Source organism: Penicillium waksmanii, assembly GCF_028829765.1.
Source record: "Penicillium waksmanii strain IBT 27052 chromosome Unknown utg000001l:1.0-4852451.0:1.0-4856178.0, whole genome shotgun sequence".
NCBI lineage: Eukaryota > Fungi > Ascomycota > Eurotiomycetes > Eurotiales > Aspergillaceae > Penicillium > Penicillium waksmanii.
In genome coordinates, this window is record NW_026643248.1 from 1,162,393 (window position 1) to 1,185,700 (window position 23,308).

Here is a 23,308-nt window from a genome sequence, read left to right on the forward strand (position 1 = left end):
GTCTGTGAATTAACACTTGTCGCTTAAAACCCATACTCCAAAAGGTCGGCTGCCTTACGCATTCTGTGTGTTCTGTGCTTCGGCCTTCTTTCTCCAGCCAGCTGCAAATTTCCACTGCAGTAGCGGACCAATCAATGCGACGACCTGGACAATTACACAAATGGTAAAAGTCAAACCAACGCCAACGGCATTGATCAGCGGCATGACGAAACTTGTGCCGCCAGCGGCAAACAAGCATCGTGCTAAATTAAGGCTTGCACTAGCCCCGGCACTTTTGTCGTGATAGATATCAACGAGGTAGGTCATGATAACAGATTGCATCGAGACAGCGGTCCATCCGGTAATAAAAGTAGAGACAATCGGAACTGCGATGTGAACGCTATGGGGCAACTGAATTGTCCACCCGAACAGAAGAAGTGACAGGCATTGGAGCAGCGAGAAGAACGGTACAAGCCGGAGGCGAGCCTTTTCAAGCGGAAAGTCTTCCTGGTTGCTCTTGGTCTGAGATACCGCACTTTCATCTTCAACATCAGTAGAAACTCTTGCTTCGAAACTTCCTTTGACACGACCATAATCAAGATTGAGTATTTTCCCCGTTATCAATGTTCCGATGATAGACCCGACGCCATTAGCAATGAACGTGAGACCAATCTGGATCTCAGTGAGACCGTAGCGATCCTTGAACAGCGATGACATAGCTGTGATGCTCATCTGCCACACAGCATAGTAAATAGCGAGAAAAAGGATGATCGGAGCAGCCTGCTTGCTAATAAGAATGCGAAAAGGGCCGAAAATATCAACGTTCTTTCTGGCCGCGAGCTGAGGGGGCGGAGTATTCGGATCTGTTTCCACCTTCGAAAGCTTTTGATAAGTCTGCAACGGAAAGCGAGTCATCGGGTTAGACGACGAGACGCTACCATTGGCGACTATGGATCGAAGCGTTTCAGGCAGTACAAAGATGAGAACGAGTAGAAACACAGCAGCGTAAATCATCAGAAACCAGAATACAGATCTCCAGCCCATTGAGCCAGCCAAAGCACCACCTATAACCGGCCCAATGGCAACAGGTGCCAAAAGCCCGGCCTGGAAAATTCCCATGAAACCTCCGCGCTCTGCGCGTGTGGTAATGTCTCCAATAACACCGGAGCCAATGGCTATGGTGCTTGCACTTCCAGTACTCTGAAGACATCGGAGCACAATCAACGTGGCATAATTTTTCGTTTCCGCCAACCCGATGCATGCGCCGATAAAAACGATGAAGGTACAGATGTAAGCAATTCTTCGTCCCCTGACATCCGATACAGGACCCCAAAGACTAGGCGCAATTCCCTGAAAAATGAGATAGGACGTGACCGTAAGATTGACAAGCTCCAGTGAGACGTTTAAGTCGTCCGCAATTGTCGGTAGAGCTGGAAAATAGATATTTGATGCAAACCCCGAGACTACAAGAAGGATTAGTCTATGATATCTTTGCATCCGAAGTTTGAATGAAACTGACAGGTCGCTGCCGTTGAAACCAAAGCCACGACTAACCACTTTTGCCTTTTGTCAAAGATGCTATATGGCGGTTCTGGCGGGGCTTGAGCCGCCGATGCCGAATCTGATGCATCGCTCAAGGACGGAGCACCACTCAAAGAGGGGTCCTTGTTTGTCTCCGTGGACATCGTAACATCAAAAAATGGCTTGAAATGAATGACTGCTTATGGTGACGGAAAAATTGAGTTGAGTTGTCTGACGAGAATTTATTGGGATGTAAGTAAATAAGTGGAAGTAACCCTTGGAACCGAAGATCTTTAAATAACAACAAGAAAGGCGGTTTTTGGACGGTGTCAGGGAGCTGACGGAGTTGAGCGGAGTTGAGCACCGTGGCTATGTAGGAGGCGTTCCCGGGAACCAGAACCATCCTAACGCCACGCCCGCGGTAACAAAAGACAAAAGTAATACGGCGTATTGTCATAATAGATCAAGTAATAAATCCCACAAAACGGCAATGAAACCTACACAATGAATGAAATTGGCTACTGCCAGCTCAGCATCGCCCTACGGCCACCCCCATGTCCGCGTTCTCCCCGCCGCAGGCATGACCAAAGTCATGTCCTGATTCCTCTTGCAATTGTTCATCACTGGTGTAGTAGCTCCTCCACCTGACGGCCTTTCGTAGCCGCCAGTTGACAGTATTCTTCCTTATACGCATCGTCTTCACCTCATGGTGCCCGTTGAGCGCCATCAACTCCGCAAGGCCCGCTACTAAGATTGTATAGTATGATTAGGCAAGAATCCCATTAAATTACAACTTTCTCCCCACTGCATTTAGTTTTCCATTTCACTATTCTTATTGTTTTTTTTTTTTTTTTTTTTTCAACCTCTCGAAAATCGATCTGGATGGCTTCCGAAGCTCCAGAAACCCCAAACTTTGGGCAGCGATATGTCATTCTCAACTTGGACTGGATGGCACTGCTTCTTGGTGCTGTCGAGACTACACCCGAGGGTCAAGCATTGATCCAAAGAACTACACTAAAGGGAATGACTCCGTCCACAAAAATCATCTCGTCCTTTGACCATCTTCACAACACTCGCTTTTACCCATGGCCAACCGGAAGTGGAAGGTGGAAAGCCTTTTGCGAAGCTTATTACTCCGTTTGGAGAATCAAGACTGGTACTCCTGAAACTAAAATCGACAAACGCTTTATTGTGGATGAGAACGATGTTATCCTTGCAAAGACAAGATGGTCAGCAACATCCGGTAGTGCCCCGAAACAAATCTTGAAAGCACAGAATATCGACACGGTGATCATTGTAAGTCAAGTCTTGTCTTGCCCTTCTCCGCGCTATGTCATCTTTACTATAATTTCTAGTCGGGGCTGTCCCTATCTGGTGTTCTTATGAGTACGATCTATCACCTTTTCGAGCTCGATTACGATATTTATGTGATCGAAGGCAATGTGCTGGAACTACCCCCAAGTGACACAACCGAGTTGAAAAGGCTTTTTTCTTCAAAAGCTTCTCTGCAAAATGAACCTGCATGTTGTATCACTTGATATTGCCTTGCGGGCCCTTGAGCAGAGTGCAAAGTGCAAAGTGTATATTAGTTATTAATACCAATATTAAGATAAACTATAGGTATTTTAGTACTGCTAGCAGGTAACAAAAATAGGCCTTGCAAATATCCATGGATAGAACGCCTCTTCATCCCCCGTGAGTACAACTCACTACCGCGTAAAGCATAGTTCCAAATCCATCAATATCTTCTAACCAGTGATCCACTCTACTCCGTCTTTTCGCGATCTCGACCTCATTCAATTCCACCGGAATCGGCCAAAGTTCATCAATCGCAAGACTAGGTTCCATCCATTCCGCCAGGAAGAGATTGTACGCCTGCTCCCAATCAGATCGAGTGCCTGCCTCCCATATCATCCTAGCTGCAGGCGCAGGAAGTCCCTGAAGCTCAGTGCCGAGATATGTGGGAACATTCTCCTGCGTGGATATGACACTATCGAAGAGATACATCATGTACAAAGTTCGCCGTTTTGCTTCTGTGATAATCCATTCTTCCCACCTAGGCCTGGTTCTAGCTTGATCGGTCGCGCAGACTAGGCCTCCTTTGCATGAAGCATGTGCGAGTTCTTGCAAGGTAATCATCGTATGTCGAAGAGAATGATCGCGAGCCACGTCAAGTCGAAAGTATAGGACCATTGAGTATATAAGGTATGCCTGAAAAGCAGCTAGTAAAGACATATTATCGTATGTCTCGCGGGATTCAGTAATATTATCCATTTCACGCTGCAATATCATAATGGCGGCATTTTCGCTACCCGGTAGTGGATGTTGACACATTCGGACCAAGCTTAGACATGTTGATAGCGGCAAATTCGGCACCTGGCGCTTCATCTGAGTGGGGTGGATGAATGGCAAGACTCCACGGCCACGGATAGCGGATCCGGCATAAGATTTAAATATTCGACAGATGAAAGTTATTATGCTGGCGGGGTATTGCTTAATCCTTTGCTCGGAGTCTGGAATGAAAGGATTCATCCAACGGGATGTGATCCCGTTCACATCAATTGGGCATAGTAGTTCCAGTCCTGAAAAATCTAGAATGTCTACTCCATCCTGAGCATTCCTCGGTAGACATGTATTAGCAACGGCTGTGGGAGCTGTGTCCATTCGACCTGAATTCAGGGAGAGGGTCGCCGGTGAGCCAGAAACGCTTGCGGGCATCGCCATATTTCCTGTTGAAGTGAAATCCGAAAATCGTGTGCTTCCAATCATAGACGGCATCTCATCTCCAAAGCCTGTACCAAGAGAGTCCGCCAAGGACGCGGGGCTACAAGGTCCACCAATGCTGTTGGGAGGGATCGCATTTTGTGCTGAATTCTCGACGGGGTGCGATCGAGCATATGTGCAGTTGAGACCGCGTGTGATACATCGATTGCATCGTCCTACACCTCGGTCGCATTTCGCTTTCGAGATGGAGCAGTTTTGGCAAGCCTTTTGTCGGGAGGAAGAGTATCGTGAATTCTTCATGGCTGAGTGTCTCATGGGTATCTTTGCGTCTGCATGGCTCACTTCAAAGTTAGAGCGAGTGAGTGAAAGCGGGAGAAGTTGAGAAAAGGGCGTCGGAGTTGAGGAATTCGCGGCCAGATTTCTCAGGCGCCGAATAATCTTTCATCGAATCAGAGCGCACTTCATGACAAGTCATCTATCTTCGATTATAGGTCTAAAAGGTGCAAAAAATGCACCTATATACATTATCACACATTTCTATTAGTTCATTTCATCTTCTCACACTTCTGGTCCCACAGTAAACCACAACAGGACAGCCCCGACAAATGCCAATCCTCCTCCAACCTCGACTCCAAGCTTGCCCACCACGCTGAGCGGCACGAGGTCGTTGGGAGGTAATTGCGCCATACGCTCCGTGTACGGTGTCGAAAAGACAGCAAGCCAAGCAAAGACCCAAACCATACCGACAAACTTCTTCCATAGAGGAGTCAGAACCTCCCCGTCTTTGGACTTTTGCGGAGGTGAGAATCGTTTCCACAAGGCTTGCACGCCATCTTCAATCATTATTCCCAAGACAAAGGATAGGAAGAAGTGCATCGCGCCCGAGAGTTCCCATGGAATATCGGCCGCAAGATCAAGGATGAAGTGCATTGCGCCAGATAAGAAGAATACGATGAAGATATTCGTGTACCGCTCGAGAATGGATGGTCTTGGAAGATGCAAGACATCGCGCGCGAGGAAGTTACTCATTGTGGTGAAAGGCTGGCGCAACATCTGATGCCAGAATTTACTAAAAAATTTGTCAGCCGTGGGAATTTTTTATTCATTTTTTGAGAGAGAGGGGGAAGAGGGAAAGAGGGGCTGTTTCTCGCCCTCTCAAGAGGAAAGGAAACTCAAACTCACCCCCAAAAATTGCGCAGGGTATACGCGTCTTTCATACGACCAAATTGCGGTAGCCAGTTTGATGGCTCATCAAGGCCCAGACTCACAAAAACGATCGAGGAGAGTCTGAAAGAGCAATCGATAATAACTCGGCCAACGAGGAACCAGGTGATATTGTGCGTAACAGCACGCTCAATCCACTTTTCCAGCGGAACATTGTACTCAATTTCCTTCAATCCAGATTGGGATTCCATCTGGCTGCTCAGAGTCTGGAAAATATCAATGACCAGGAACTGCCAGCTCATGATTGCCAACTGCCTCAGCAGATAGCGACCGACCGGGATCTTCCCACCATAGCGATCATAGAACGCAGGCTGTGCAGGTAAATTCTTCACTTGACGTGGTGTCTTAATTCCACGCGTGAATGAGAGAATCTCAAAGACATAATAGAAATGGCCCGACCTGAAAAAGGTGGTGGGCATTTCGCGTGCAAGGTCGCGCTCATCGAGCGGGTTGATGAGCAAGACATTGATCGCCGTGATCACGGAGACCGTAAGCATGCCCACTGTATTCGTCTGAATGTATACTGAGAACCCCAGCGGGCGTACAAATCGGCTTGCGTTCCATATTAAAATGGGGATCGCAAGGAAGCGATACGGTGAGCGCTTTGGCGTCGCGATCAGCAAGGTCCCAATGATGAGATTTTGGACCACAACGCTGCAAATCAGATTGATCAATTCCCAGTTGAGCTCCATCTTAATGGAAGGCCTGTGTTGGGACCTTTGGGCGAGTACAAGGTGTGCAGCTTACGGAGGAGACAATAAATAATTTTTTTATCATACGAGTCGGATCGTCGACAGAGTGGGTCAGGGGGGCCTTTAACCTTGGAATGTTCAGCGCCCGATAGAACCACGTTCGGATACGAGACATCCTGAATTTATCCATCCACTCTCGAACACGTGGATACGGGGAGGTTTTGAGATCTAAATCTTCCGGGGATGAGAGTGGTGACTAGTCCTCTGCCTGAACCTTTCCTCTGACGAGGAAGTTGACAATCTGGGGTTATGGGATCAAAAGTCTGGGCACGCGCTAGGACACTAGCGCGTTTTTCGCGTCTGCATGTCGCGATCGTAAACTTATATCCAGAAATATGAGAGAGGATTGAATAATGCGCCTTAAAGAAAAAGTATTTCAAATTGAATTGAGTTATTCTTCCAATATTGGTTTCGAAGATATTGTGATGTTGAGAAATGGTGGGATATGCACTATTAGCACTAACTGTTTGAGTTTCCAATATACATGTCACTCTTTTTGTGCGGCCTTTGAAAAGTATCCATGGATAGTGGATTTGCCATTCTTCCATACATTTACTCAAGTGTTTTTGTATGCGGCGACTGAAGAACAATATAGTCAGTATCGCCAACACAAAGGGATAATCCAGAGGTAGGGAGCTTACGAAAAGGCACGTCATCACTGACCGGTACGCCATCAATAACTTCATCTGTAAGTTCTTTGTAGGCCCTTATTCCACCCGCCAGCAACCGAACGACCTGGCCTTCATTGTATCCCGGTGGTCGATTTTTGGGTACTAGTACCGCATCCTGATAGAGAGCCATCATGGTTGGAGAGCGTTCCTCCGCCAGAGAGCAATAGAACACTACCAGATCCGCTGCACCGATCTTGCTAAACACATTGGACTTGCTTGTGATAGCGCTTTTGAATGTGGGAACGGCTCCAGTGGGGGACAAAAGGTTCATATGAATAGCGCCAGAAATTTGAAACTTTTCGTTGTCTAAGAAGAGGATGTAAACTCTATGAAATATCACCGACGCGGTCAAGAGTTATATTTTACTCACTTTTTTCGTGCTGACAGTCAATGAAAACGATTGTCGATCTTTTGTTGGTGGTAAGGGCAACCCTTTCTTTGGCTAGCAAATCTCGCAATTGATGCGCGTCCAAAGTTTTGAGTTCTCTGGATACTCTCACTGGCAGGCGTGCTGCGTCTACCTGACCAAGAAACAATTTTATCTTCTTCCAGGTACCATATTTCCGCTTAATAAGACTCAGGTCGAGAGGCTTAGTAGTAGCCTGAGCATTTAGCTTCGGGCCGATAGTCATTTTGAAGAATTTGAAGTAGTAGTTGGAAAAGGTATTGGGGGAGCCTTGGAAGATTGTTGAGAACTTGAATGGAATACAATTTCCAAGGTTTCAAAGCTGCGACACGCATCTCTTTTATATGTCTCGTTCTAGTACTAGTATCACCACTCACTTTAGGAGTATATTCTGGAGTTTCCTTTCGTTCAGTAATTGCAGCGCATGGTGAAGCTGCGCACAAACCTAGAGGTCTGTGCATGTCCAGCCAAAATCAGCCTAGGGAACTTATAGCGCGGGTAATTCTACCTTGCAGCAATTTATGTACCCGACTCATTTGTGGCGGTGGCGCCTCCTTCCCCACTCGCATGAACTATTGACACAAACTGCACTAAAGTGCCAAGTTCTTCAGCTTGCCACTGTGCGGAGTATATCGGCCAAACTTGCCCATCTTGACATGGACTATTGTGACTTGAGTGCTTCGTATTTCATCACGAGATGTTGAGCATGATGAGTCTAAGACCTAATAAAGCCATAAGTTTCATATCAGCTATCACCTTTCTCGTATAGAATCCCGCTTCCAAACCATAGAAGTATCTTTAGCAGAATTTGGCTATATCAAGCGAATAATCGGTATTCCCGATTATTTTGACCGGATATTCTACTAGTATAGGCCGGCTATCTATGCCTTCTAAATTATTTGAGCAGAGCAATTCAGCACGTTCTAAAAGCTGATTGTGTATACTCTGAAAGCTGAAATTGTCGAAAGGAAATTATAAAAGGAAGAGTAGTGGCTGTCCCTCGAGCTTATTGTTATTTTACTTCCACACAAGCATTTACAAATTCATCTTTACTCAAGGCAAGACGCAACTGTGCCCACGACTATATACAGAAAACTGATATCTCGGAAAGAACTTGAAGCAATTCAAGACAAAAAGTCGAACCGTCTCTCGAGTCCAACTGTACTTCAGTACCATACACATAATTGCGAATTTGTATCTACTCGAAGTAAGATCAAACCTATACGCTACAGCGCCATATTAACGCGTATAAAGTCTAATGAGTAGAGGCTAACAGCAATACCAAGGTAGCCTTTGCCTAAGATGTCCGACTACAGCGACGCCAGCTTCAGTCAAAAGAGACGTCCCAGGGGTGATCAGACAAGTCCTACAGCGCAACAAAAGAAAGAGGACGAGGAAAAAAAGGCCAAGGCACGGATGGAATTAATGGAAAAAGAACAGAGAAAGAAAGAGATGAGGAACGGTGGTATCACAGGTACCACCGAGCACCTTTCCGAGAAAGTCCTGAAGCAGAAGAAGTAGGAATCCGAAATGATCGGAGCATTTATCGTGTGAAGGAATGAGGAGTTCCAGTTGGTAATTACAGATAGGAGCACCTACGCTTTTTGGATAGTGTCGTGCATTAAAATTAAGAAATTAAACGTCAATAAAACCCCGTTAAACAGGCAGGAATATCCTATAGAAAATCTTAGTGCTCAGAAAAAGGGAGTACGCAGGCTGGTGTGTATTGAGTCACTTTCGAAATATAGAGTGCGCTGCATCGCTGAACGTCATTACCGTAAACCTCAGCGTGCCGGGGGGCGGGGCTTAGAAGAGCACTAGAGGTGTTGAACAAAAAGGAAGGCAGATACAGAATTTACACGATTTGTCTTTTGAAAATCCTATAAAGCAATAAATTTCCTTATCTAAATAATGTCTCTCTCATTCATCCACCGAATCACATCTCGCAATCTCGACATTGGCTGCAGAAGAAGTTCAACAACAATTCCCTCTTGTACAAGCCCCTCGCACTGAGCAAATGTAAGGCTCTGGCCATTCTGATACCCGTGTTTTTCCAGCACCTCGCCCACTCTTTCAAGAAGGTTTTCTGACCGTGTCATGATCGCATCGGTATCGGCTCGAAGTGAGTCGGCATCCATTGCGGAACCACGAGAAGCCCAGGCCTCCATCTCCTTTACATCGTCGCCTGCTGCACTGAAGTTTTGCCAATTCTTGTTTTCCAATGTATCATATCCGAGGAGTCTCACCTGTCGACCGGAACGGAATGACTGGAATTCTTTCTCCCAATGCTTGCTGGCTGACACGAAGAAAACAGTCAAAGTTGCTGTGATGCCATACTTTTCAATCTTTGTTCGTGATCTCCCCGAGGCGCTCATCAAGATGCCTGTGTCTCCTCCGAGTCTGTAGCCAGACACATAGTAGTCACCATATCTTTTGCACAGGCCCTCATAGCCGCCCCCGTATTTAATCTCCTTGATTGCCTCCATAGTTAGTCGAGGCTAGCTTTGAAACTCAATTGTCCCAGCTCGACAACTCGAAGTAAGAGATATTTTATCGGAATCTTTGTTTTCTTGTACATGCTCGTCGTATGTTCCTTTGACACTCACAGAGGCCACGAATGGCAATCCAACACCAACGCCAAATCCAAGACTTAGATGATCTCCTGTTTCGCACGTTTTATGCGTCGCGACTTTCTTGAATGTTGAGTTTGTGCCGTACTCTGCGTGCAGCTCCTTTTTGATCATGTGAAGCTCAGAGAGTATAAACGGCGTTTCTTCGGACCAGGGGTTCATTGTATTTTGTCGTTCAGAATGAAATGTGGTACCCAGACGGATGACTTCGAGTCCCCAAGGCAGAGCAAGTGGTAGTCCTTGGCTAGCTTGTACGGAGATCTCATTCTGGTCGGGGCCTTCGGGACGAGCCAAATATGCGTCTTCTTCGTTAACTGCAACCATCTTGGACGTAGAATGATGATTGAAGAACTCAAGATCCCGTCAATCACTTATTTCAGTGATGTAGATACACACAAATTTTCCTAGAGGCCAGGCATCCAAACTTAAAAAAAAAAAAAAGCAAAAAAAGCGCACCACAGCCTGGAAAGGAAGGAGGGAAGGAGGCATTGAGAGACTCTTCGTATCGCTAAAACTGGCTTCAAAAATTATTCAAACTATACTGAGCTGAAGGAAAGACTCGTGATATTGATTTATGCTTTCGCGTGCAGCTGCATGGCAGATGATGCCGACGGGATTCGTATAGGTTCGGTCTAGATTTATGCGGGGAAAGTGGCGAGCTGCCAAACAAACAGTTCCTCGGCTCAGCCCGCCGCAAAAGCCTCCCCCTGTGGCGCTCGGGGGGTTCCGAGACACAGCCATGGTCTGGTCTCATGTCTGACGAGCTTGACGTCTAGCAGCTGTCAGACAATGAAGTGACAGTATCGGTTATTTAGCCCGCCATCGGAGATCGTGACGGTCGCTTGACGATGCCGCTCTGGGATGCCGCGCTGGTGAGCCAACTCGGGCTCGCCGCTCGTATGGGACAAACTCGAACTGCTCAAGAGGAAAGGAGTAGTTTTATTCCCGATGCGATTATAATATTGAATCAGGAGAAGAGTATATATTACCCGTTGTCAGCCTGTGAACGATGGGTACTGATAATTGATACTCGACAACCTGGGCATCCGAGTTCTCTAGTAACTGCCATAACAGGGTCATACTAGTACCAAACGTGTGCTTTCATACAATTTGATATTGATTCCAAGGCTGCTTTTGAAGTTTTTTGAATTTTTTCGTGAGGTTTAATCACAATTCGTCGCCAATATGTCGCTCCTCCTAGCACCTTACAACAATGCTATGCGCCTTGGGCAAGGGTAAGACCATCAAATCCATCTGCTACAACTGAACACCTACAAGTACTAACAATATGACCAGCTTCAACTCTTATACCCAGCAAATCTGCATCGACGATGCTGTTGTGATGGATCCTGACAGATCGGAGAACGTCGTAACCAACGATGGTACAACGATGCGAATCATGGCGCAAAAGAGTGCCACTCCTAGCGCTTGGACTAGGCAAAAGGAAGTTCTCGTCGAGAACCCTGCCACTGCCGTGCTTGTGGCCAATGCCCAGAAAGCCGTCGACGAGACAAAGTTGATTGAAGAACGATTGGCAGATGAAGAGGCTGAAAAGGCTGAAGGCGAGTCACACAAGCCCCGATAACTGAGCTCTCAGCTAACTTTTATAACAGAAGACGCGTCCGAATCAGAGCCAAAGGCTGCGGAGTCAAAGTCTGCTGTTGAGGACAAGGAAGAGGATGGAGATCCCGAGGCTCAAGATGAGCCCGATGGAGAGACTGAGGATTCTCCAAAGGAAAGCGATTCTGTCGATGATTTGCCGGATGCCGATGAGGCTCGAACGGAGGTTGAGGACAAGGCAGCTGAATCTGAAGTTGATGATGCCGATGCAACAAACGGCGCTAGCGAGTCGGAGGATGCAGAGCCTGCGTCTGAGCCTGTTAAGAGCGAACCGAAATCGTCAAAGGCTCGCGCCAGAGCTATTTCATCGTCGGAGAAAGAGCCTCGGGATGCAACAAGAACCGACCGGGCCGCTATACTGGCAAACCTTCAGGCTAGTGACAAGAAGACCACTAGAGCGGCTGCAGGAAAGCCATCACAGCCTCAAGGTGATGATGAAGAGATTGACCGAGAGGCCATTATCGCAAACCTTCAGGCCAATGCTGAACGTCCTAAGCCCAAGAGCTCCACCAAGCGATCTCTTTCTTCTGATCGGGCACAAAAACGCGCAGCCGAAAGGTCAACCAGGCCAATTGATCGTGCTGCAATCAGAGCTGCTCTAACCAAGACCAAGAGCGCTGGAACTCCTGTGAAATCGGCCCAGGAGGTGGCCGAATCTGCCGAGCGTGAGAAGGAAGAGAAGCAACTCCTGGCCGAAGACCGTGCCTACCGCAGAAAACTTGACCAGGAAGCGCGCGAGGACGAACGAAAGCGTCGGGGCGAGGAGCGTGAAGAACAAGAAAAGATTCGTTCCGAAAAGCGTGCGTGGGATGCTAAAAGGCGCGAGGACGCACGCAAAGCCATTGACAATGCGGCCAATTTGAAGGCAATGAGCATGGCGGATATGGAAAAGATTCGACAACAGAACCAATTTGTCGAACGCTTCAACGGCATGACGGAACAAAGTACGAAGTACGACTTTGACCCCACAGCCCCTCGTGGCCCAAGTCAGACCGTCATCTACACGTCGCGCTTCGTGGATCGTCTCAGCGATGTCATGGATGACATGAGTATCTCAGGATCATTGTCGATCAAAGCTGGCAAGATTGGTGGTTCCGGCAAAGGCTCTTTTGTCGACTCCGACAAGTTCAAGGAGAGCGATCTGAACTTCTACATCTCTGTGAAAGTGATCAACCAAACAATCAACTTCAAAGATGCTCTTGTATACAATCCTCTACGATCTGTCGACAAGGACAATTTCCGTGAGGTTTATGGCGACTCTTTCGTTTCCGGTTTCTTGGAAGGCGGCGAGTTCAATGCCCTAGTCAGCATGAAGATCCTGAACAAAGCCAAGAAGACAGACATTCAGGCTGAGGCAAAGGTCGCGCTGACCGCCGGGCCAGTTCAGATTGAAGCTGAAGCAAATGTTGGAGTTGCCAGATCCAATATTGAGACAAACACGGAAACGACCATCCAAGTTAGCTGGTCTGGAGGAGGCCACATCAAACCGATGGAACAGCAATGGGATATTCAAAGCCTGATGAGCGCTGCTGCTCGATTCCCTGACCTCGTTGCTGATTGTCCTCAGCGTACTTATGCAATTTTGACAAAGTACGACGCGTTGCGAAGCTTCGTTGCACGAAAGCCAGCATCGTATACTGCGCTTCAGTATGAGAATGCACAAATCTACACGAACACTCTACTTGACACATTTGTGAGCTACAAAGCGCTGTACAAGCGCCTGGGCGAGCAAGCCTTCCAGGTACAGGGCAAAACAATGGAGATCCAGCAGTGGAGTGACAGCGACAAGGTTGCGACAAAGGAAGATAATGACCAGAAAGAAGAGTCCGCATTGACGAAAACAGGAGGGAAGGGCGCCAAGGACAAGACAGGCTTCTATCCTTATAAAGAAGAGACCTCTCGCTTTGAGGCATCAATCACAGGCCTCAGCGATGCCCGTAAAGCTGTCCGTCGACAAATGGCTCGCATCGTTAATGAGGTCAGCTTGATCGAGCAGGATCCTAAGCTTGCAACAGATGAAGACCATGAGGAGCCTTTCCAGTCTTCAACTGCGTTCGAGGAGCGACTTCCTACAGTCGTGGTACCGGAAAGACTTCGAATCAAGGCCAATCCTTTATCTGGCAGAAGGATCCAGGCCAAGGCGCTCACTGAGGATGAACAGCAGGATGCTATAGCGATGGACGAGAAAGCTGCACAAGATTCACCTCTTTTCGCGCCGACTGATCAGCTGTCGACAGAGGAGCAACGGGCTATGCAGGCTCTTGTTGACATTAATCCAATGATTGGAGGTAGCTTCCACGTTTCTAGCGCTGCAGGTGACGAGTTCCAAGGAAAACTATTTAACAACCTTGACTACCTGAAGCCAGACTGGGAGGTCCGATCGATCAGGGCTGAGATTGCTGAAGGTGCTCTCGTGTATTTGGCAGTTTCGTATGAGAACGGTCTGTTGGTTGAAAAAGGAGCGGTAAGACCCCAAAAGCTGTTTCTGCAATCGGGATATTTATTCTAACATTTTATCAGTCTCGCAATGATTCACGTGTGAAGAAATTTGGGCCTTTCCTTCCCGGAGAAAGGATCAGCTCTGCCTCTATCGAACACGGAAGGCGACTCGGCGAGAAGTATTCACAAGTTCTTGGATTACGCCTATTTACTAATCGTGGTCGGGGCTTGATTGCTCGTGCCCTTCATTCCGAGCCCGGTACGGCTCCAGCCGACTCTGGTGCAAAGGATGCTGAGCCCAAAAAGACTATCGTCAGGGACGGTGTCCCGTATGAAATGGTGAATGTAATCTACCTTGATGTGCCGTTCAATCCCGGAACCGTTAAGGGTTTCTTCGGTCGCAGCGACGACAGTTCGCAAAACGCTAAGATATGGCGCCTCGGTATCGTGTGGTGCCGCACTGCACAGCCTGCCGACGATACAACTGAGCACTTTGGCGATGCTGGCGATATGGGTGACAGCGAGGATCTTGCACTTCTTCAGAAAGACCAAAGTACTTCGACGAAGAGTCTGCAGGATACACAAAATAAGCTCACCGACACACAGACAAAGCTAGAGGCTGCTCAGAAGGTACGCTGTCTGTTGACGCTTTAATGTGTTTTATACTAACCTTCCATAGGCTCTCGACGAAGCTCGCAACAACAACACGCAGAAAGATAAGCAGATTCAGCAGTTCAACGAAGAGCGAGACAGGAAACATGACCTCGCTATTGGTCCACAAAGTGGCATATTCTCAGCATCCCACGAGGGCTTCAAGGCTGGCATCGATTCGTCGATAAAAACTTCGAAGCCATTTCTACAAGCATACAGCATCAACCCGAAAATGATCTACGGCCTTGCCCGCATGGACTTCGAGCACGCATCACGCAGTGCATCTATAGCGGTTGAAATTTCGGATATCAAGCCGTCAGAGTTGACAGTGAGAGCGAACTCTTTCCAAGGGTGCAATGCCTTCGACATCAATTGCTCCTGGATGACACTGCCGAGTGATCTTCACCTAGAATATGGAAGTGTCGATACAGCTGGAGAAACAGGATTGAAAGAGAAATTCCGCCGCCGCGTTACGTTTACTCAGAAATTTACGTCTCAGCCGAAGATTTGCGTCTGGCTCCAGGCTGTCGATTACCCCAGTTCCTCAGAAGATGGGTGTGGCGCCAATACATGGACTTCTATCCGTGCTTTTGTCGATGATCTAACCGACGACTCATTCACAATGTGCCTCGACACATGGGATAGTCGCAAATTTCGCAATGTCCGTGCCGGCTGGTTTGCTTACCCAGCCGAGGAAGATGGAAAACGCGTGAGAAGTAACCGTGAGAGAGTCGTGCGCGCTCAGAAGCAGCTGAAGCATAAAGCACCATTCTATGCTCAACCATTCTTGCGCACACCGGCCACTTTCATTGCCATTTCGGAGATTGACTTTCAACGTGGAAAAAACTTCCGTTTTGATTGTAAATCCAGTGCTCCGAATAACCGAGAGTTGGAATGGGAATATGGTACCTGGGATGATTCGGACATGGATCATTGTGAAATTATTTGGATTGCGATTGAATAATCTGTTTTAAAGGACTTTTTAGATATGCTTTGTATTTGATACTGAATTTAGTTCTGATACACGCTGCATTTAATTTCTACTTAAAGATACTAGTATTTCAAATTTTTTGTACTCTTTTGGATTCCATTTGTGAGGTCATACCCCCCAAAGAGCCTAGAATGAACATTTTGACATGGATGAAATCCAAATTGATTGTCGAGTCTATTCTATAGTATCATAAGGTAACGATGAAGAAAACTGATTTTTGATAAGTACATATGTGCAAGGGAATAAAAAACCCCCGTTCCCATCCTGAAAAAAAATGCAATACGTGAATGTGAATGTTGCCCGCCAATCAAGCGGGGTAAGTCAAATCAAGCTATGAAGCATCAGGACATCATCGGAGGCTGTAATCATAATTACAATGGTATGGTAATGTGAATAACAATGTATCACGGACGACGTGCACGTGCAACGTCGGTCATACAGTTGGGAAAAAGTGGAAGGTAGACACAATTAGCACCTTTTCCATGAGGGAGAATGAGAATCACATTTCCCTGGTGAAAGAAATTTAGTGGCTCTTGAACCCATCATCCTCGTCCTCGATCTGAATGCTGTCGCGACCAGCGTTGAGAGGGAGACCAGACTCGCCAAACTCACGGTAGGCACGGTCACGCTCGGCGCCACGGTCCTTGCGGATGGTGAGACAGTTGATGCCCAGGAAGGTGGTGATACGGTTGATGACCAAGACGGCCCAGTAGCTGTACAGGACGAAAGCGAACACGAAGTACACACGCAAGTACCACAACTCGAGCCACATGGGGAAAGGAATACCGATGCGAGGCAGGTTGACTAGGAGGGCACCGAGGACCAGGGGAGCCTGCAGGACAGTCCAGTAAGGGAAGTCCTGCTTCAGCAGATGGGCCAGGATAATCATGGTGGTCATGCGGCCGAAGACGAAAGAGATAGTCACACAGAACAGAACGAGATGGTTCTCTGCGAGAATGCCAGAGTAGGGAGAGAACATCCAAAGCATGCAGCAGAGGGTGAAGCCGATCATGGGCACCCACTCCTTCAACAGGGGGGTCAAAGGCAGGCCTTGCTTGCGACGAGCCACATAGACGTTGTAGACACATCCGGGCAGGTGGGCCAAGAAGAAGCCGCCAAGGAGAATGGGGATCCACAGGTCCTTGACGGAGTTATCGCCGAAGATAGCGGGGATGTTGATAAGATCGGTGATGGGTTGCGCCCAAATACCGGGGCCCCAGATACCAGAGGCGATCATGATCGAAATGCAAATGAGGAGACCCTCGGTCGGGCCATTGAAGTAGCCCAGGTACAAGGTGTGAGTGTGGAAGGTCTCCCAAGTCGAGAAGTACATGGCGAGGCAGGGCACAAGGGCGGTCCAGGCACCCAGGTGGGAAGCACCTAAGCCCATAGCCGCAGTCTCCAGGAGACTGGCAAGAGTGCAGTTCAGCGAGTCGATTCCGTGACTGTGATTCAGTTAGCAATTGGATTCCCATGGCTAGTCCAGAGGCGGTACGAACTCAAACAATTCTCCCAGCCCGCTGGAAGTTCCGGTACGGCGTGCCTGTTTGCCATCCACATTGTCCAGAGTCGAGTACCTGTTTGTAATCCATCAGTTCCTGTCGAGTGTGGCGCATAATGTAAAGGGGGAGGGGGGGGGCAATTCAGCACTGACATCCAGACACCAATCGCAAAACTGATGTATAACCACCACGGGCCCTATGTCCAAGGTTTAGCACATGTCCATCCCTGTCGGGCAGTGGGGACTCTCTTACCGGTCCAACCATATCGGGCATAATGAGGCAGATCAAAAAGACATTGCCGATGATGAAGAAAAAGCCGAGAAGAGTGACCATGTTAGGCGCAAGCCACATGGGCAAGAGTTCGACGAAGGCATTCCACTAATCCCCTCCCAAAACCAGTCAGTGATAGCCCCGCTAGATATATGTGATATGCGATATGCGATTCATATCGTGAGGAATTCGGGAAATCGTACGTAGTGTCGCAGAATGTAGTTGGAAATGAAAGACTTGTCCACGCTGGAATATTTGTAAGACTTCAGGGGCATAAGAGCCTCGTCGGAAAGTCCTTCTTGGGTCTCTGCAAGCAGCGGGGGAAAATGAAACAGATTAGTTCATGATCCTTTTGCAAATGAGATCCCAGGGCATTCTTCAGTCACTCACCTCGGACCATTCTGATAATCGCGTCCATGGTGAAAGTTGAGCCGCGTGTCGCGTGAGCACTGTCAGGTACAGAATGGAGTAGGAGGATATATGTCGACACCGGGGGGGATAGAAGCACGGCGAAAATCAGGCAGCAGTAAATAGGGGCACAATCCTGACCAAAGCGCACCCAAATCGAAAAGCAAGTGACCCAAAAATAGCGAAAGAAAGACGAGGAGATTGGAATGTCTCAGGGATTTTTCCGCCCGCAAGTCACGTGGGGGCCCTCCGCAACGCGCGACTCCACCGGGAAAGTCACTGCGAGTTGCTGCAACTGCAACTGCAACTGCAACTGAGGTGGACTCCTTGACGAGTGAGAGACCCTGAGACCCTGAGACACTGTGGCTCTGACTGTGGCTGCGACTGCCTCTGTCCATTTCCCATTTCCACTCTTCGACCTCCCCGGCCCCCACTGTCCCTTTTCGCAAAGGAGCTTGTCGCGCGCATCTCCAATACCCGCCCTGCCTCCAACCTACCCACCTCGAACTCGCCCCGATTTCCATTTCAGCCTCACCGGATATGGTCTCTTATTCGATTTGAATGGACATGACGCCCCACTGCGCCCTTCGCGCTTCTCAATACTGAGAACTACGCGATGCCGGGCGTTGTCGAAAACGCCCACCGCGACGGTGGCAGTCCCGGTGGATCGAGAATTCAGCGTTGCCAACCAGAAGGTTGAGCTGGAGATTGACTTCTTTTCTAAGAGCATCAAGGGGAAGACAGAGATCACTATTTTACCTCACAAGAAAGAATTGACGGCATTCCGATTGAATTTCCGACAAGGCGAGATCAAACGATTGACCGTGAACAATGTTGTCGCTACCACCAAATATGCCGACCCTTACGAGAATCTCAACCTGTACGGACCCCAATATCATCAAAAACTCTTACCCAATATCGACGCGCTTCTGAAGACCCCCACGCACCCAGAGCTAGAAATCACCATTCCCAAAGGCGTCCGGATCAGAGAGCTCAACAAGGCCGAAGCTCAGGAACAGATCACACTACAAGGCATAGGGAGCGAAGTGGATGGACCAGCAGGAGCCAGACCACCCGAAGTCAACCGCACTCAGTTTAAGGAGCTGACCGTGAACATCGAGTTCACAGTTGAGAAGATTCGAGATGGTCTCCAATTTGTTGGTATTGATAGCGGGGACCGTCGATACCCGCACGCCTACACGACGAACTCGCTAGAAACAGGCGTCGGTTGCCCTCTATTCCCATGCGTCGACGATCCTCTGTCACGATGTACCTGGGACGTCTCCATATCATGCCCCGCCTCACTTGGCGATGTGTTCAACCGAAAAACAGGATCAGGTTCAACCACACCTTCTCGATCACGCAATCCGAACCGACCTCTTTCCACCGATGATGAGGGACTGGACATGTCGGTGGTTTGCTCGGGGGAATTGACTGATGATATCGTGGACCCGAAGGACCCCACAAGGAAGACTGTTTCATTCTCGTGCTTCTCGCCTTTATCGGCGCAGCAGATTGGTTTCGCGGTTGGCCCCTTTGAATACGTGAATCTGGCAGACTTTCGTGAAAGTGATCAAGATGAGCAACTCGGTACGAATGCCATTCCCGTGCACGCGTTCTGCTTGCCAGGAAGGGGTTCCGAAGTCGAAAACACCAGCTTCCCTATGGCCCAAGCCATTGATTTCTTCTCGCTGTCTTATGGATCGTATCCTTTCTCGAGCTATAAGCTATGCTTTGTGGATGATGTCCCGACAGAAACCCTTCCCATGGCGTGCATGGCCATCTGCAGCAGTCATCTACTATTCCCCGAGTCGATCATCGACCCAATGTATGATTGCACGAGATCTTTAGTGCATACATTGGCTTGCCAGTGGACCGGCATCAATATCATACCCAACGAGCCGGCTGATACCTGGGTCACTGTTGGTATAGCATGGTATATCACAGATACATTCATGAAAAAGCTCTGCGGCACCAACGAATACCGATTCCGACTGAAAAATATGTCAGATAAGATCTGCGACTTAGACTATGAGCGCCCGTCTATATATGATATGGGAACCTTCCTCAAAATCGACGCCTCCGAATACCGTTTCATCGCTTTGAAGGCGCCTTTGGTCCTATTCATCCTTGATCGCCGTCTCACCAAGGCAAGTGGTAAGGCCACCATGTCCCGGATTATCTCTCGGCTCTTCCTCAACTCGCGCATGGGTGACATTCCCAATGGTGCAGTGACCTCTTCGCTCTTCCAGAAGCTTTGTGAGCGACTCGGCCACTCCAAGTTGGATGTCTTTTTCCAGCAGTGGGTTTACGGTGCCGGATGTCCACGCTTCCAAGCCACCCAGCGATTTAACAAGAAGAAGCTTGTCGTTGAAATGATGATCAGACAAGTTCAGGTTCAACCAGACCAAACGGTCGCGCGAGATCTTGATGAAAATTCTTTCTTGCGAGATTTGAAAGAGGAAGTCAGGCATGTCTATGCCGGTCACCCCCAGCCCGTCTTTACTGGGTCCATGACGCTTCGTATCCACGAGGCTGATGGTACACCATACGAGCATATTGTTGAGATCAAAGAGGGTGTAACAAAGTTCGATATCCCCTACAACACAAAATACAAGCGTCTCAAACGAAACAAGAAACAAAGAGAACGCGCCGTGGCATCGGGTGAAGCGGAGGCCCAAGAAGAAGTGCTCCTCTACTGTTTGGGCGATGTCCTGCAAACTGAGGAGGAGATAGAGGCATGGCGCCTGACCGATTGGACCAAGGAGGACGAGGAAAGAATGGGACAAGAGTCCTACGAGTGGATTCGCATGGATGCAGATCTCGAATGGATTTGCAAGTTGTCCCTGGGCATGCCTGGTTACATGTATCTGTCGCAACTGCAGCAAGATAGGGATGTTGTCGCGCAGTTGGAGGTAAGCCTCGGTCTCCCAGATGGTCACTATTTCACTGCTAACTCGAAACAGTCTCTACAATACATGGCAGCTCAACGAGAGCACAAGTTGATATCGTCAATTTTTGCTCGCACACTCATGGATAGTCGCTATTTCCATGGAATCCGAGTGACAGCCGCGAGGTCGTTGGTAAGGCATGCCAAGGATGACGTGGATTGGATTGGACTCTACCATCTTGAAACAGCATTCCAAGAACTTTTCTGTCTGCCAGGGTCCCCGATGACTCGTTCTAACAATTTCGAGGATCGGGCAGCATACATTCTGCAAAAAGAAATTCCCGAGGCCATCTCAAAGGTACGGGATAACAGCGGGAAGACTCCTCTGAGGGTGAAGCGCTTTTTATTCGACAAGTTGAAATTCAACGATAACTCGAACAATGCCGTAAGTACAGCACATGTGGGCGTATTATCACGGTACATTATACTGATTTTGTCAAAGTTCTCGGATAACTTCTACGTCGCTTCCTTAATGCGCTCACTCTGCCACGCCATGCTAGGGAGAAATGAAGCGCGTTCAGATGAGGAACTAGCCCATTTCGACATGGAGCGTGTCTTGGAGAACCAAGCCGAAGAGCAGTTGGAAAAAGACACTATAGCAGAGTTCGACCGTTACAGACGCATGGATGAGTGGTCTAGCTCGTTCCAAAACATATACTCTCGCGCTGCCCTGCAGTGCCAGATGCAGCTCATGAAAGCCAAAATCCAGGATGTGGATATCATGCGCTTCATCCCCTATACACGAGCCGGCACATATGATCTTCTTCGATTACAGGCATTTGAATGCCTTGTCGACCTGGACATTTCCCAAAACCAAGAACTCCTCCGATGGCTTATTTATACAATGACAAGTGACTCCTCGGCGTACATCCGCCATCACAGCCAGAGGATATTTGGACGTGCCCTGGCCCAGATCGCTTTTGGCCGGCCTAAAGAGCCAGAAAACACCCAGTTAGGCGGCGGTCTGATCATCGAACAAGAATCATCAACCGAAATCCGTCAAGCCGATCTCGCCCGTCGCCAAACCGTGTCCGGTGCCCTCGAGGCTCTAAAGAGGGAAATCGGCCAAGACCCATCTATGAAAGAGTACATGTGGGCAGCATGTAATTCCCCAGTCCTTGGTATCCTAGAAATCGCAGAGCTAGTCGACATCTGTCGCGTTCTATTCGACCCGATTAAAACCAAGATGGCTCAAATTCCACTTCCTCGCTACTGGAAGGTCCAGAATCTAGGCAACGGAAAACTGAAGTTCCAACGATCTAGTCGTGTGCGCACTAGCCTGGCACCGTTAAAGGACTCAAAGCGGAAGCGCGAAGAGAATGGCATGCCACCTCCCGCTCCACGCATTACCTTCAAGCAAGTCAAAAAGGAAAACGGTCCCGGGCCTAGCCCCAGCCCCAGCACACCATCCTCTACGAGTCTTCCTAAGCTCCACATTCCCAAGCCCGTGCCGAGTACGCCCAGCGCGGGCGCCGGGGGGACAGGCACAGGTACAGCAGGAACGGCGAAAAGCAGTACGCCTGTCGCGACAACTCCCTCAACACCAGCGAGTGGAGGCGGATTGAAGCTGAAGCTGAAGTTCGGACCAAAGTCGAAATAAATTTAGTTAAGCGATACCTACACCTACCTACAGCTCCATTTATGTATTCTACCTCTACCATTTTCTTTGCTCTTCTATTACAACTTCCTTTATTTCTGGCGGGGGGGAAAAGGAAATTAACACCAACCAGCATGGCTTTAGGCGTGAATTTGAAAAGGACGGCGATGCATTTCTTTTGAAGAGAATAATATCACATCATGTGTTTTGCTTTTCCCTCTGGTATTTGTAATATTAAGCCTAAACAGACCATGCTTTCGGTAGTTGGGACAAGTTCAAGGTTGGCAACCGCAGCTGCGTGCTTCGGCTGGAGAGAGCGGATTTTCTCACAGACCTTGGAGATCCGATCCTAGCAAGATAGGGGATGTTAGTATAAGATAACACAGAAGAGGATATTGCTGTGGGAATAAGGAACTGTGGACTTTTTCTTACCCATGCACTGATGTATGGATCGATAATTCCGCCACGAAATGATCAATCTAGATAGTTGGTTCTTTTGCAGACAAAATCTGTCAGAAACCAAATCGCAATTCCAATATGGTAATTCGAAGGTCGTTGCAAGTACTGCGCTGTCGGATTGATTTAGATATCGTGGCCAGGAGTAAGCCCTGAAGCTAGGGCGAGGCTCGGAAATTTGGTTGTATTTGTTGTATGTAAGTTGACTGACTGCGCGGTCTCTGGAAGTTTATGCTTCGGCGAATTGTCGTATTGTCGGAAAGAATTGACTGCATTGGTTCTCTGAATCCATGTCGTTGATCTTTCAAAATGGAGTATTTTGCTCAAGATATCATCTGTCGACATTGAAGCTACCTGCCTGGTGCGTGTGGCAATCGCCAAGACCCAGGCTCTTGCTCTTTCCGATTACTGATGTCTCAAAATGGCGAACGGTTTGATCGCTATAGGTTGTCTCCGGAGCCGAGGACTTGTTTGAATTTGCCCTTCCTTCGGGAGTTCCGAGAAACTTGTCGCCGAC

At 48.4% G+C, this 23,308-nt stretch overlaps 10 protein-coding genes across 10 annotated transcripts; 4 read left to right on the forward strand and 6 right to left on the reverse strand.

Moving 5' to 3' along the window:
• Positions 1 to 54: 54 nt before the first annotated feature.
• On the reverse strand, positions 55 to 1,664 carry N7481_000416 (putative MFS multidrug transporter; the record flags this gene model as incomplete). The annotated part of the gene is made up of 2 exons (XM_057259635.1): positions 55 to 1,442; positions 1,499 to 1,664. 2 exons carry the CDS (start codon positions 1,662 to 1,664, stop codon positions 55 to 57), a joined length of 1,554 nt encoding a protein of 517 aa, XP_057127467.1.
• A 718-nt stretch (positions 1,665 to 2,382) lies between these two features.
• N7481_000417 (uncharacterized protein) lies at positions 2,383 to 3,038 on the forward strand (the record flags this gene model as incomplete). The annotated part of the gene is made up of 2 exons (XM_057259636.1): positions 2,383 to 2,796; positions 2,856 to 3,038. The coding sequence occupies 2 exons, from the start codon at positions 2,383 to 2,385 to the stop codon at positions 3,036 to 3,038; spliced, it is 597 nt and encodes a 198-aa protein (XP_057127468.1).
• A 148-nt stretch (positions 3,039 to 3,186) lies between these two features.
• On the reverse strand, positions 3,187 to 4,524 carry N7481_000418 (Zn(II)2Cys6 transcription factor domain-containing protein; the record flags this gene model as incomplete). Its single annotated transcript, XM_057259637.1, has 1 exon — positions 3,187 to 4,524. The coding sequence occupies one exon, from the start codon at positions 4,522 to 4,524 to the stop codon at positions 3,187 to 3,189; it is 1,338 nt and encodes a 445-aa protein (XP_057127469.1).
• A 258-nt stretch (positions 4,525 to 4,782) lies between these two features.
• N7481_000419 (wax synthase family protein) lies at positions 4,783 to 6,140 on the reverse strand (the record flags this gene model as incomplete). The annotated part of the gene is made up of 2 exons (XM_057259638.1): positions 4,783 to 5,293; positions 5,407 to 6,140. 2 exons carry the CDS (start codon positions 6,138 to 6,140, stop codon positions 4,783 to 4,785), a joined length of 1,245 nt encoding a protein of 414 aa, XP_057127470.1.
• Positions 6,141 to 6,752: 612 nt separating this feature from the next.
• On the reverse strand, positions 6,753 to 7,503 carry N7481_000420 (uncharacterized protein; the record flags this gene model as incomplete). The annotated part of the gene is made up of 2 exons (XM_057259639.1): positions 6,753 to 7,177; positions 7,242 to 7,503. The coding sequence occupies 2 exons, from the start codon at positions 7,501 to 7,503 to the stop codon at positions 6,753 to 6,755; spliced, it is 687 nt and encodes a 228-aa protein (XP_057127471.1).
• A 1,076-nt stretch (positions 7,504 to 8,579) lies between these two features.
• Positions 8,580 to 8,798, forward strand: N7481_000421 (uncharacterized protein; the record flags this gene model as incomplete). The annotated part of the gene is made up of 1 exon (XM_057259640.1): positions 8,580 to 8,798. The coding sequence occupies one exon, from the start codon at positions 8,580 to 8,582 to the stop codon at positions 8,796 to 8,798; it is 219 nt and encodes a 72-aa protein (XP_057127472.1).
• A 383-nt stretch (positions 8,799 to 9,181) lies between these two features.
• N7481_000422 (uncharacterized protein) lies at positions 9,182 to 10,231 on the reverse strand (the record flags this gene model as incomplete). Its single annotated transcript, XM_057259641.1, has 2 exons — positions 9,182 to 9,775; positions 9,884 to 10,231. 2 exons carry the CDS (start codon positions 10,229 to 10,231, stop codon positions 9,182 to 9,184), a joined length of 942 nt encoding a protein of 313 aa, XP_057127473.1.
• A 964-nt stretch (positions 10,232 to 11,195) lies between these two features.
• On the forward strand, positions 11,196 to 15,581 carry N7481_000423 (H-type lectin domain-containing protein; the record flags this gene model as incomplete). The annotated part of the gene is made up of 4 exons (XM_057259642.1): positions 11,196 to 11,319; positions 11,521 to 13,976; positions 14,048 to 14,596; positions 14,646 to 15,581. The coding sequence occupies 4 exons, from the start codon at positions 11,196 to 11,198 to the stop codon at positions 15,579 to 15,581; spliced, it is 4,065 nt and encodes a 1,354-aa protein (XP_057127474.1).
• Positions 15,582 to 16,131: 550 nt separating this feature from the next.
• N7481_000424 (uncharacterized protein) lies at positions 16,132 to 16,941 on the reverse strand (the record flags this gene model as incomplete). Its single annotated transcript, XM_057259643.1, has 1 exon — positions 16,132 to 16,941. One exon carries the CDS (start codon positions 16,939 to 16,941, stop codon positions 16,132 to 16,134), a length of 810 nt encoding a protein of 269 aa, XP_057127475.1.
• A 140-nt stretch (positions 16,942 to 17,081) lies between these two features.
• On the forward strand, positions 17,082 to 22,338 carry N7481_000425 (transcription initiation factor TFIID subunit TAF2; the record flags this gene model as incomplete). The annotated part of the gene is made up of 2 exons (XM_057259644.1): positions 17,082 to 17,187; positions 18,146 to 22,338. 2 exons carry the CDS (start codon positions 17,082 to 17,084, stop codon positions 22,336 to 22,338), a joined length of 4,299 nt encoding a protein of 1,432 aa, XP_057127476.1.
• Positions 22,339 to 23,308: the final 970 nt, after the last annotated feature.